We start from the raw sequence: 12,301 nt of genomic DNA on the forward strand, positions 1-12,301 counted from the left end.
AGGAAAAAAGTTCCGCCGGACCCCGTGAGCCGGCCGCCTATGTCGGGGGCGATCTTAGGCCACACCAGGGCAACAAGACTTGGGGAGGGGGCAGGAGCCAAGCGCCCCCTCCCAGTCCGCGTCACCACACCGTATGTTGAAAATCTGAAGCCATCGTTCTACAAACTCTCAACCAGCCTTGGATGGAAAAATTCTGAAGAATGTACAAACTGAAAACCAGTTTTTGTCTGCATAGCATCAGCAGCAACACTTGAGTCAGCTTTGTGTGAAGCCGTCTTGATTCACTCAATACCGTCCCCTTGCACACATTCAGGGACCAGGCCGCAGGGCGTGTCTTCAGGTCAAACGGATTGTGGGACAAGGTCCAGAATGGAAGATTCACCAAAAGGCAAAAAGTTCCGCCGGACCCCGGGAGCCGGCCGCCTATGTCGGGGGCGATCTCAGGCCACACTAGGGCAACAAGACTTGGGGAGGGGGCAGAAGCCAAGCGCCCCCTCCCAGTCCGCGCCACCACATCACCTCTCGGGGGCCTCCGTCAAGCTCTTCAGGGAGGCACCGCAGGCAGCGGTTCTTCAGATCAGTGGCTCTCACCGGCAAGGCTCCCCTCCGTCGGCAGCAATCGTTGGCGCTGTGGTTGCGGCCGGAGGCTCCGCCTAGTCAACGCCCCGGCCTCTCCATGTTGTAGGCCGCAAGAGTAAGCGCAACTCAGCTGGCCGAGCGAGACTTGGGGAGGGGGCAGGAGCCAAGCGATCCCTCCCAGTCACTTTCTTTGCCATGGGACCTCCTTGGCTGTTCAGGTAAAAACCTCTCTGTCCCTTGCTCCTCTTCCTCTTCTTCCTCCTCTTGTTGTAGGATGATCTGAGGAGGTGGTCCTCTCTTCCTAGGAGGAGGTGGTGGTGGTGGGGATGCTTCAGTTGAAGCTACAACACTTGCTATTGCTAAGTGATGAAAAAAGGTCTTCCTCTCACAAAGATGAAAGTCAGAGTGAGGAAACAAGGAGGGGTTTTCATCATTTGGGACAAAAAATAGTTCTAAATCAATGAAAAGTGTTATTTTTAGGTCACATGACCTAGCCTTACATAATTAGGAACCCAAAAGTGAAATGAACCAATGAAAAGTTTTATTAACAAGTCACATGACCTGTTATGCTTACGTTACGCGCGCCGCGGATCGCTTCCGGGAAGCTGCGCTTCGCGCCTCGCGCACCGGAGCACTTCCGGGTGCGCTAACGCGGCGCGTCATATGACTCATTACGCGACAACGTAGGTCCAGAATATAGTCAAAATGTCTCCACCAACCAGCGGTCGGAACACAACCCCTTTCAGCAGTCCAAAAAGTTCTGTTAAATGACAACAGAAGGGACAGGCAACAAGAACCATCAGTCAAAGAGGGGGAGGGCAAGTTCTTCTCTACCGGGTCACGTTGGGGCTCCACCGGAACTGATCGAATTGGTAGTCTACGGTGTTTCTGGATGTTTCAGACTGAAGCTGGCGTCAGCATGAGAGCACCCCGTGGCTACGTCGTGGCCATTCCGCGAGCAATCATGGCAGTCGCTCCCCACCGGAAGTCTGCGGGAGTCGGGGGCCCCGGTGACTTGTGTAGAATCTTCAAGGCTGGATGGACGCTTTTGGGAATGGGGCCCATGCCCTAGCAGTCAAGCGTCCGAGTTCCAGCGTTGCCCAGAGCCATCTTTGCAGGCCAGGCCCAAGTCTGTGGAGCCGACCGCCATTTTAGTGAGCTCCGTGGCAGCCGCCTGTCGCTGTACCGCAAGATTGGGTGCAATTCCGTTGGATGGCGGGTGAGACGCTGTAATAGCAAGAGCAGGCGCAATTCAGCTGGCCGAGCGAGGCACTGTGTCGCAAGAGCGGGCGCAAGTCAGCTGGTCGAGTGAAGCGCTGGGGTGTAGCTGAGAAACCTTCTCCTGGGGATGTGGGGGAGGCTCGTTCGCGCCGCCTCTCCCTTCTAGTGCACCCCACGCCGTCTCCTGGCGCAGGTATATGTGATGGTCGGATCACGGTACCGCAGGACGTGTCTTCAGGTCAAACGGATTGTGGGACAAGGTGTGGAGCAGGCGCAATTCAGCTGGCCGAGGGAGGCACTGTTCCGCAAGAGCGGGCGCAAGTCAGCTGGTTGCGTGAAGCGCTGGGGTGTAGCTGAGGAACCTCCACCTGGGGAGGTGGGGGAGGCTCGTTCGCGCCGCCTCTCCCTTCTAGTGCACCCCACTCCGTCTCCTGGCGCAGGAATATGTGATGGTCGGACTAGGGCACCACAGGACGTGTCTTCAGGTCGAACGGATTGTGGGACAAGGTCCAGAATGGAAGAGTCACCAAAAGGCAAAAAGTTCTGATTGACCCCGGGAGCCGGCCGCCTATGTCGGGGGCGATCTTAGGCCACACCAGGGCAACAAGACTTGGGGAGGGGGCAGGAGCCAAGCGCCCCCTCCCAGTCCGCGTCACCACACCGTATGTTGAAAATCTGAAGCCATCGTAATAGTTATTTATTAAAACGTTTTACCCTGTTACTTGTTGATTTTGAGCCCCAAATACAAAGGCTTGTTTGGATCGATGTTGCAGCAGGCTGCCATGTAAATAGTTATTTAATAAAACGTTTTACCCTGTTACTTTGCTGGTGTGTTGTATATATTTATAATATTTGCATAGGGTTTGTTGTTATTTTGGGTGGGGTGGGCGGCGGAGCCGAGCTGTCTTGCAGCCATCATGGTGTCGAGCTCCGTTCCTCTCACTAGTTTTGTATTTCTCATGAGGGGTTGTTCATAATGTTTCTATTTTAGCGAGGTCAAAAAGAGATCCCATTAGTGGCCTACTGATTTTGCTTGATTCCTTTAGTTTTTTTAACGATTTTTCACTATCAGCAAAGACTAAACAGAGTATTGCGACTCTGTGTTTGTTTGTAAATAGAGAACGAACCAAAGAGAACCAATTCCAAAACAATAAATGCTAGGATAACAATCAATCAAATGGAGAGGGAAGCAGGCACGACGGATTACAACGGGGGCAAAGGCCTGCGTTACCTACCCTTCACTATCTGCAAAGAGAGAATACTCCTAAAAGAAAAGAGGGGGGGGGGGGCAGCGTTCAAAGCACATCAGCGTGCATAAAACGAAAATGTTTTTACCTACCACGTACTTGACATTTTACAGCTTTTGATATTTGCTATTAAAAAACAATTGAAATTCACTGAAAAAACCATAGGTTATAGACCATATATAGTTAGGAATTAGCATTTACAAAACCTTGAAAATTCACTGAAAAAACCATGGGTTATAGACCATATATAGTTAGGAATTAGCATTTACAAAACCTTATTTTACTCACACAAAACCATTGAAATTCCATATATAGTTAGTTGCACTAACTATATATCGCGCACCCGCAATCCACTTCTGATCATGTCACATATTACATCATTCATGACATGATCAGTGACACCACTGATGACATCACTGATGACATCTCAAATGACATCACTGATGACATCTCAAATGACATCACTGATGACATCTCAAATGACATCACTGATGACATCTCAAATGACATCACTGATGACATCACTGATGACCTCTCAAATGACATCACTGATGACATCTCATTTGACATTACTGATGACATCTCATTTGACATTACTGATCACATCACTGATGACATCATTCATGTGATAATACGGTGAACCTCTGCAGACTCTAATATAATCTTAGATACACTCAGAGTAAACAGACACTCACAGACTGTCACTCATCCATGGAGTTACTAACACACCTAGTCAGTCATTCAAAGAATCAATCACACCTCCATTTCCTCAACTATACAGTTATACACACCTTACTTATTCAAACATATACTAACACATATTTACTCTCTTATACAATCCCTGATACAAGTTCACAATGATCCATACAGCCACTCAGACATTCACTGGCTCTTATGCACAGTTATTTATATATGCCAACTCTCACGTGTACTGTTTTTTACATATGTACTTACTTTGAAATGTAGCACTGAGATATCCATTCACTCACCAATACACTCATGCACACAGTCAACCGCCCATACAGCTGTTCCACATGCAGTTTTGAACCCATACATCTAGTGAATCAACTGTTCACACATCTATGCACAGTCACACACCTCCCAGACACCCACACACACACACACTCACTCTCCCATACAAATACTTGGGCAACCAATCAATAACCCATATAATTACTCATATAGCTACTGATCAACACATGCAGCAGTTTACAGAACAACAGATATAATGTTCTCAAATTAAGACAGTTTAGTCTCTAACCCATGCACTCAGTGAGACACATTTAATCACTCACTCATACAGTCAGTCATGCACCTACTAAATCCTTCATCCAGACACTTATACATCCACTCATTCTTCAATATGTAAGACATATTTTGACTTTTCAGAAACATACAGTCACTGGATGTTGTCATCAGTGATGTCATTTGAGATGTCATCAGTGATGTCATCAGTGATGTCACTGATCATGTCATGAATGATGTAATATGTGACATGATCAGCAGTGGATTGCGGGTGCGCGATATATAGTTAGTGCAACTAACTATATATGAAATTTCAATGGTTTTGTGTGAGTAAAATAAGGTTTTGTAAATGCTAATTCCTAACTATATATGGTCTATAACCCATGGTTTTTTCAGTGAATATATATATATATATATATATTCACTGAAAAAACCATAGGTTATAGACCATATATAGTTAGGGATTAGCATTTAAAAAACCTTATTTTATTTGCACAAAACCATTGAAATTCCATATATAGTTAGTAACTATACAACTAGCGCTGAAAAGGCTGTGTGAGAACTCTTCCTTGGTGCGTAAGCCCTCCGACAAAGGAGGGAACATTGTGCTGCGCACACAAGAACATATGAAACAGAGGCACTTCGACAATTGGGGGATACCGACACCTATTTGAAAATAAAAGAGGAAACCTACAATAAAAGCATCGATGAATACCACTGTATGATCTCTAAGCGGTATAACAACAATATGTTAAACACCGATGAATATTTATTTTTAAGGTGTTTGTGCCCTGTCATCCCTACCTTCTACTACCCCCCCAATGTACATAAGGACAAGAACAATCCACCGGGCAGACCCATTGTGGCCTCTAATGGAAGTCTGACAGAACACTTATCCATGTATATCGACTCTTTTCTTTTTCCTTTTGTGACATCTTTAAAGTCATATTTGAGAGACACAAAACATTTTCTTAATTGCATTGAAAACGTTGTATGGAAAGATAGTTACTGCATGTTGGTATTAGACATTACGAGTCTATATACGTGCATAGCACACGAAGATGGGCTGATGGCGATATCTAGCTTTCTTGAGCAACGTTCTGTGAAGTTCTATGAACATAATAAGATGTTGATGGAGTTCATCATGTTTGGTCTTAATAACAACATGTTTCTATTCGGCAAACAACTGTATAGGCAATTGTCAGGAGTGGCAATGGGAACCTGCTCCGCCCCCAGTTTCGCGAACCTGTTCGTGGGCTGGTGGGAGGAGCAGGTTGCCTGGGTCGATGTCAATCAAGAATGGAATAACAGAATCATAGATTGGCATCGTTATATTGGCAATCTTTTTATTATTCTAGAGTGCCCCTTAGATACGGGGGCCACCTACATTGAAATACTGAATAGTAACAATATCAATCTAAGGTTTTCAGGAGAAATCAGCAAAACATCAGTCAATTATCTAGATTTGACAGTGTACATAGATGAGAGCGGGAAAATCTAGACTAAACTCTATAGGAAGGTTACTGCTGGGAATTCAACACTTCACGTCACCAGTGGTCACCCCAAAAAACGTAGACAGTATACCTTACGGTGAACTCTTGCGTATCAGAAGAAATAACTTTAATGACATTGAATTTCGCAGGGCTGCCAAACTAAGCATTGAACGATTCAGAATCAGGGGCTATAATGAGGGCATTCTTACTCAAGCTCTGAACAAAGTAAGTAAACTCTGTAGGAAGGAGTAACTTGTATCCCGCAAAGGTGAGAAAAAGAATGGTGCTTTGCGAGTGATTACCACATTTTCAGAGAATGCTGGCGAAGTAAAACGAATACTGAGAAGAACTGGAATATACTACAAACTGACCCCATAATTAGAGAGGATTTACCTACTAATCCCCTAGTTACTTTCAAAAAAGCGAAAAGCCTAAAGGATCATCTGGTTATAAGTCATTATGTAGCACATACAGCACAACCTAAACTTCCACCTTTAGATGGTTTTTACCCGTGTGGACGGTGCAAAGCCTGTAAGTACAGCAAACGGACGTTGACGTACAAAGTACCAGGACTTGTGGCACCCAGACACATACAGAAATTCCTCACCTGCTCCACACCTTATGCCATATATTGCTTAAACTGTCCTTGCGGGCTTAGATATATTGGCAGCACGACTCATCCCATAAAAATGAGAATTTTAGAGCACATGCGTCTGATAAATAATAATGATGAGTCGTATCCCGTAGCCAGACACTTTGACAGAGAACATAAACGTAATAGGGATCTGTTAACGTATTTCTGTTTAGACAGTGTACCAGCTAACATAAGGGGAGGAGACAGATTGCAAAGGTTGAGGCGATTGGAATCGCGTTACATTATAGACTTACAGAGTAAAACACCGCTGGGGTTGAACATGCATGAGGAATTGGCTGTACATTTGGGATAATGTGTATTCTATGCAATGTTTCAAATATGCATATGTAGTGGGGTCGGCTGACCTGCACAATAATCTTATTGACTGATGATGAATTGATGTAAAGATGTCTTGCCAGGAGGATATAACCGGATGGTCATGGAGGTTGTAATGAAATTTAAATTTAGTGTTTCTAATTTATGACATGTATGCTAGTATAAAGAATAGTGGATTGCATGGCCCATTCAGGGCTTGATTTTAAGACAGGTGGGACACATAAGTGGCTATAGCCCATCCAGGGCGAGATAAGATTGAATCCTTGATGGTTCATTTAAGGTCTCAGTTAAACATGTATCCATGTGAGACTTTTTCGTGTAAACATTTTTAGCAGTTGCACGTTACAAGATGGCGGTACCAGTAATGGATGCGCTAGTGTCCTTTGTCTATTATGATGAAATGCTCACATGCAACTGATTATAAATGAATGATGTATGCCTCGCGCATTTGTATGACAAATTGACGAAGGCCGATGCCGAAACGCGTCTTTGCTATGCTGTGAGGTTTACGAATAAAATCATACTGTAAACCACCCCCACGAGTGCTGCAATCCTTTTACAGGGAGAATACCTATAGATACTGTGAGCCGAAATATGTTTTTACGGGTACACCCCCGTTACGTAAGCACCCGCTCGAGAGTGCGGAAGGCTGGTGTTGTGGGAGCTGCGATATATATATATATATATATATATATATATATATATATATATATATATATATAAATATATATATAATCACATGTGATCATGTGATCTATATATGCATATATAGATCAACTGCCAGAAATAAAAATGTATGTGTATGTCTTTGGCAGATGTGCAGCAAAGGGGTAAATGTTTTTACATTTCTTAATTGAGAAAGGAGAAGACACCACTGGCTTTGGAGTAGCTGACACCTTTTCTCATGAGGGTTATTGTGTTTATTTTAATTGGATATCTACCTCTGCATTGTTATGCAATATGCAAAGCATTTTTGAAAAGTGTATTGTAAATAAAATAAACATAGGCCATCAAGAATAATGCAGCAGTAGCCGAAGTGTGGAAAATGTTTTATGTATCTTGAGGCAAACTAATGTACTAGTTTGTTCTTTACTTGTTCCTTTTGCACCTAAGCACTTAAAGTCTATTTTAAGTCTTCCTTGCATTAATGATTTTTGTAGCTTGTTTGTTATGCTTATGCGTGACCTTGCTGGTTCCCCAAGTCATTTTTGTTTTAGTTATGCCCCATTTTATTGAAAGAAAACAGCTGTTTGATCATTTCCGAGCCATTCAAATTAATTTAGCTATGAAGCATATGGTGTTTCTTGTGTGCAGTTTCGTCAAGTAGTATGTGTTTTACAATGTTTGTGATTTTTTTATATTAGAAAACACTCCGAGTTATCTGAATTGAATGTAAAGGTTTTAGAAGCCCTGGAGCTCTACAACAAACTAGTGAATGAAACACCTATGTACTCAGTTTATGCCAAGCCCACACCCCAAACACATTACCCATCTACATCGACTGGTGTTTCAATGCAGGTCAGTGTGCCTTGTTTCTTAAATCAAAACAGAAAGATCATGATTGTTGCACCTTTCACTTCAATTATCTTCTTAATAATGTAATGTAAATTGGTATTTGTAAAGCGCTAACTGCCACTCCGCAAGGAGTATTCTGGCACTGAATAATGACAAACATAGCTGTATTGTCTTTAACTGTATTTAAAGATATCCACAAATATATTGTTCTTGATGAATTTTGTTGTCTCCAAACACTGACCTGCAGTCAGTGTATCGTCTTGAATTAACCACATTAATTTTTTATCCTTACATTTATTTTGCCTAGTTTCATTCAGCAGTTGTTTCTCACCATCACATTCTTAATTTTTGTGCAGGCAGAGTCCAGGGCCTCAGTGATGCTTGCTCAGAATTCTCTTTGTGTTTCGAAGCTATCATTGTCATGGGTCCTTAGCTTTTCCCTTCAAATAAAGCTATAGCAAAAAAGTGATCAACTTTTTCAGTTGTGTGCTTTTTTTTTATCATAACCAAGTACTTGCTACTGCATCCAATTCATATAATTTAAGGTCCTGTTGAATATTAGGTCCATCTGCTCACGTTAAAAGACTGTAGTGATTGGTAGCTTTGGACCTCTGCCTGGACCTCATAGTTTCATGGGGATCTTTTACAAGCTTAAGCAGTGCAATCTTATTGCTCCTCAGTTGTTCCTTTTGGTTGGGAATCTGTCCTAACAGTTCTGGATATGAACAAGACTTGATGTCTTGGGTAAGCTAAAGAGGCTTGGATGTTCACTCCATTGCTCCTGGGAACTTACTTCTGCCCAGCACCTTTGATTGACCCCTTTATCATCAGTTGTTTTCCTCACATTAGCTTGCTTCAAGTAGGGTGGAGGTGAAGGGGTGTTATTGTTGTGGCTATAGAATTGTACCCTGTGCGATGTATATGCACTATGACTTGCTACCTGTATAATTTTAACAGCTTAATGAAAATTCCTTTTATCAAAAAGTTTACTTGGCCTTGAAAGTTTGGAAGAGATTGAAACTATCAACATGAAGGCAACTTTATCCTTGTGATGACTAAGCCTCTTCTCCAGTATTGGGGTGTCTTTCATAGATTCACATGCTTGAATATTCCCCGTCGTCGAAGTGGGAGTCCCACGGTAAATATCATAGCAATAAGATGCTAATAACATAAGTATGTAAAAACATAACACATAAAAATACTCAGTAGAAATGCATAGAAATACCAAGACATAATTCCTACATAGGAATACATGCCAGAGAGAAAAAAACACTTGCAACATATCCATGTCATTATGTTAGTCCAAACTGCAGCCAATCAGGCGCAAGCACCCCTCCAGAACCTTCTCCTCCGAGCTTAGTCCCTCAGATTTTCTACTGCCCGTCGTGGGAAGGGAGTCTCCCTAAACTCTGCTCAGTTTTTCTCAAGTTTTCTTCTGGTTTCCAGTGTTTGACATGTCTTCAAGTAAGAAGTCTGTTTGAGGCATGTGGGCTGCTGAATTCATATCTTGTGCATAGATCGCCGCCTAGTGTTGGGTCCGGATGATTGCACTTGTTGTCTTGGAAGAGTCTTCGAAGTATCACGAGATAGGTGACTCCTCCCTTGGACTACAGTGCTCATGGGCATCCTCTCCATCCTCAGATTGTTTTTTTCTGCCATTGGGTTTGGATGCAAACTCCTATACTCCAACTTCGGAAGCAAAAACAAAACTTTTCTAAAGGCCAAAAGGCCTTCGATTTGACGGTGTTGTTCTCGATCGGTAACTCTCTACTCGATCCAGCCTTCCATCTCCAAGCGGTCGTCGACGCGGGCCGTTGGGCCTTTTAGACGCCACTTGAGCCGACCGTCAATGGAAAGAAGCCAGTTTAAAAGGTGCCCGCAATGCCACGCCAAGTTCCCACATACTGATAAGCACTCAGTATGCAACAAGTGCCTTTCCCCAGACCATAAAGAGGAAAGCTGTCCAGCCTGTGCACAGTTTCGATCCAAGAAAACTATTCGGAACCGGCGTGCAGCCACACAAGAAATGCAGCGACAGGCTCCAGACAAGGACAACATCTTCGATGACGACCAAGAACTACAAGAGGCGCCGGACTCGGACCTAGAGATAGTCACCGTAGAGGACTACTTGGACTCCGATGATGAGATACCACCAGGGCAAATCGTGAGTACCCTGCCCCCGACACCATCTACCCCAATAACAATGGCTTCGGTCAAGGCATCGCCAAAAGGCCTTAGCCAAGATCATAAAAAAGTTTCGATTGCCCCGCTATCCGGCTCGGCTCCGAAACCGAAAACCTTCGGAAACCCCAGGGCCCAGTAACATCGTCCCGAAGAAGGTTCCAGAGCTAAAGAAGGTCGCCGACCAGAAGGGCGTCGATCCGAAAGCGACCGTACAGCCAAAGAGCGTCGAGCCGAAAAAGACTGTCGACCCCAAGAAGGCCGCACAGCCCAAAATTGTTGACCCAAAACCAGTTGTCGACCCGAATAAGGCCACACAACCCAAGGGCGCCGAACCAAAGAAGGTCGCCGGCCCAAACAAGCCTTTGTCACTGAAAAACGTCGACCTGACAAAAGGCGCCGTACCGAAGCACGCGTCCAAGCCAGAACCTCCTCTCGGACCGAAAACACCGGATACGAAGACACCAGTCGATCCAAAAAAGACAATCGACTCCGTAAAGGACGCTCAGCCGAAAAAACAAGACTCCAGTCGATCCCAACAAAAACATAGACTCTGGAGACAACACTTCTCCGAAGAAGCCTACGGAGCACAAAAAACGTGCCGACCCGAAAGACACAATCGACCCGAAAAAGGCCCGAGCCGAAAAAGTCTGTTTCTAAACCTAAAGTCGCCTACAAACCAAAGCCTAAGACTCAACCCAGGACTTTTGAGGAAGAACTCTTCCACCCAGATCCCTCTGACGACCAAGCAAAAAAATGTATTGACCCACAGACTGGTAAAGTTACCATCCTGCATAGGAAAAAGAGGCCTTTGGACTTTGAACCTCAGTCCCCCATTCCACTAAAGAAAAAGGACGTCTCCTTCTAGACCCTTCATTCCTTTTCAACCTATCATACCTACTACTCCTTTTAACCCTTATATTCCTTACTCTCCCTCTCATCACGAGGACGACGAGGGTAACACAGGGGATGAGCCACAGCCTCAATATGACTTCCCACGGGACACTAAACCACAGGAACCATGGGAAGAGCCAACTGACCCTTACAACACCCATCCCATCCCTGGCATGTCCTCTTATCCTACTAAACCGTCTCCTACTGATGACACCATCGTTTTTAATAAGCTCATAGACAGGGCTGCACAGTTCCACTACGTGAATATGAATAACTACCCCGTTGAAGAAGACTTCTTGTTTGACACCTTCCCCACATCAGAAAAGTGTCAAAACACTTCCCATGTTAAAGGGAGTTCTGAAACATGCACCTGACATATTTAAGGACACAGCCAGGACACGGGTAATCAACCCCAGAATAGAGAAAAAGTATAGGGCAGCCCCTACAGACCCTACTTACATCAAAGGGCAGTTACCACTTGATTCACTGGTAGTAGCCAACGCACGTAAAAGGGCCAACTCCCAAATAACTGGGGAGGCACCTCCCCCAGACAAAGAGTCAAAAATACTTGAGGCATCAGGGAAAAAAATAGCGGCACAAGCCTCCAACTCGTGGAGGATAGCTGATACACAAGCTCTACTGGCTTGGTACGACAGGGCGCATTACGACCAGCTAGAGACCCTAATGCAACACCTACCTGAGCCTTTCAAAGCACAAGCCCAAGATCTCATACAGGAGGGAAAATTCATAACCAACGCCTCCATCAAATGCGCTTGACGCAGCAGACACTGCAGCTAGGTCAATCAACACTAGCATTCTACTCCGCAGAAATGCATGGCTGCGTATTTCTGGTTTTAAAAATGAGGTACAGTCCACTATCCTTAACCAGCCGGTTAATCAGGACTTTCTGTTTGGCCCTGCTGTCGACACCATTTTGGATAAAATGAAAAAGGACA

The 12,301-nt window shown here is 44.3% G+C and overlaps 1 protein-coding gene across 2 annotated transcripts in view; it reads left to right on the top strand.

Moving 5' to 3' along the window:
* LOC147731591 (signal transducing adapter molecule 2-like) overlaps window positions 1-12,301 on the top strand; it is a 520,259-nt gene that overhangs the window by 327,313 nt on the left and 180,645 nt on the right. For both annotated transcript variants that reach the window (XM_086956701.1, XM_086956702.1), the window contains exon 12: window positions 8,120-8,273. In XM_086956701.1, coding sequence (XP_086812827.1) covers window positions 8,120-8,273 — 154 coding nt within the window. The remainder of the gene's footprint in view (window positions 1-8,119; window positions 8,274-12,301) is intronic.

The sequence above is a fragment of the Lissotriton vulgaris genome, chromosome 2_1, assembly GCF_964263255.1.
Source record: "Lissotriton vulgaris chromosome 2_1, aLisVul1.2, whole genome shotgun sequence".
In the NCBI taxonomy this organism is placed as follows: Eukaryota; Metazoa; Chordata; class Amphibia; order Caudata; family Salamandridae; genus Lissotriton; species Lissotriton vulgaris.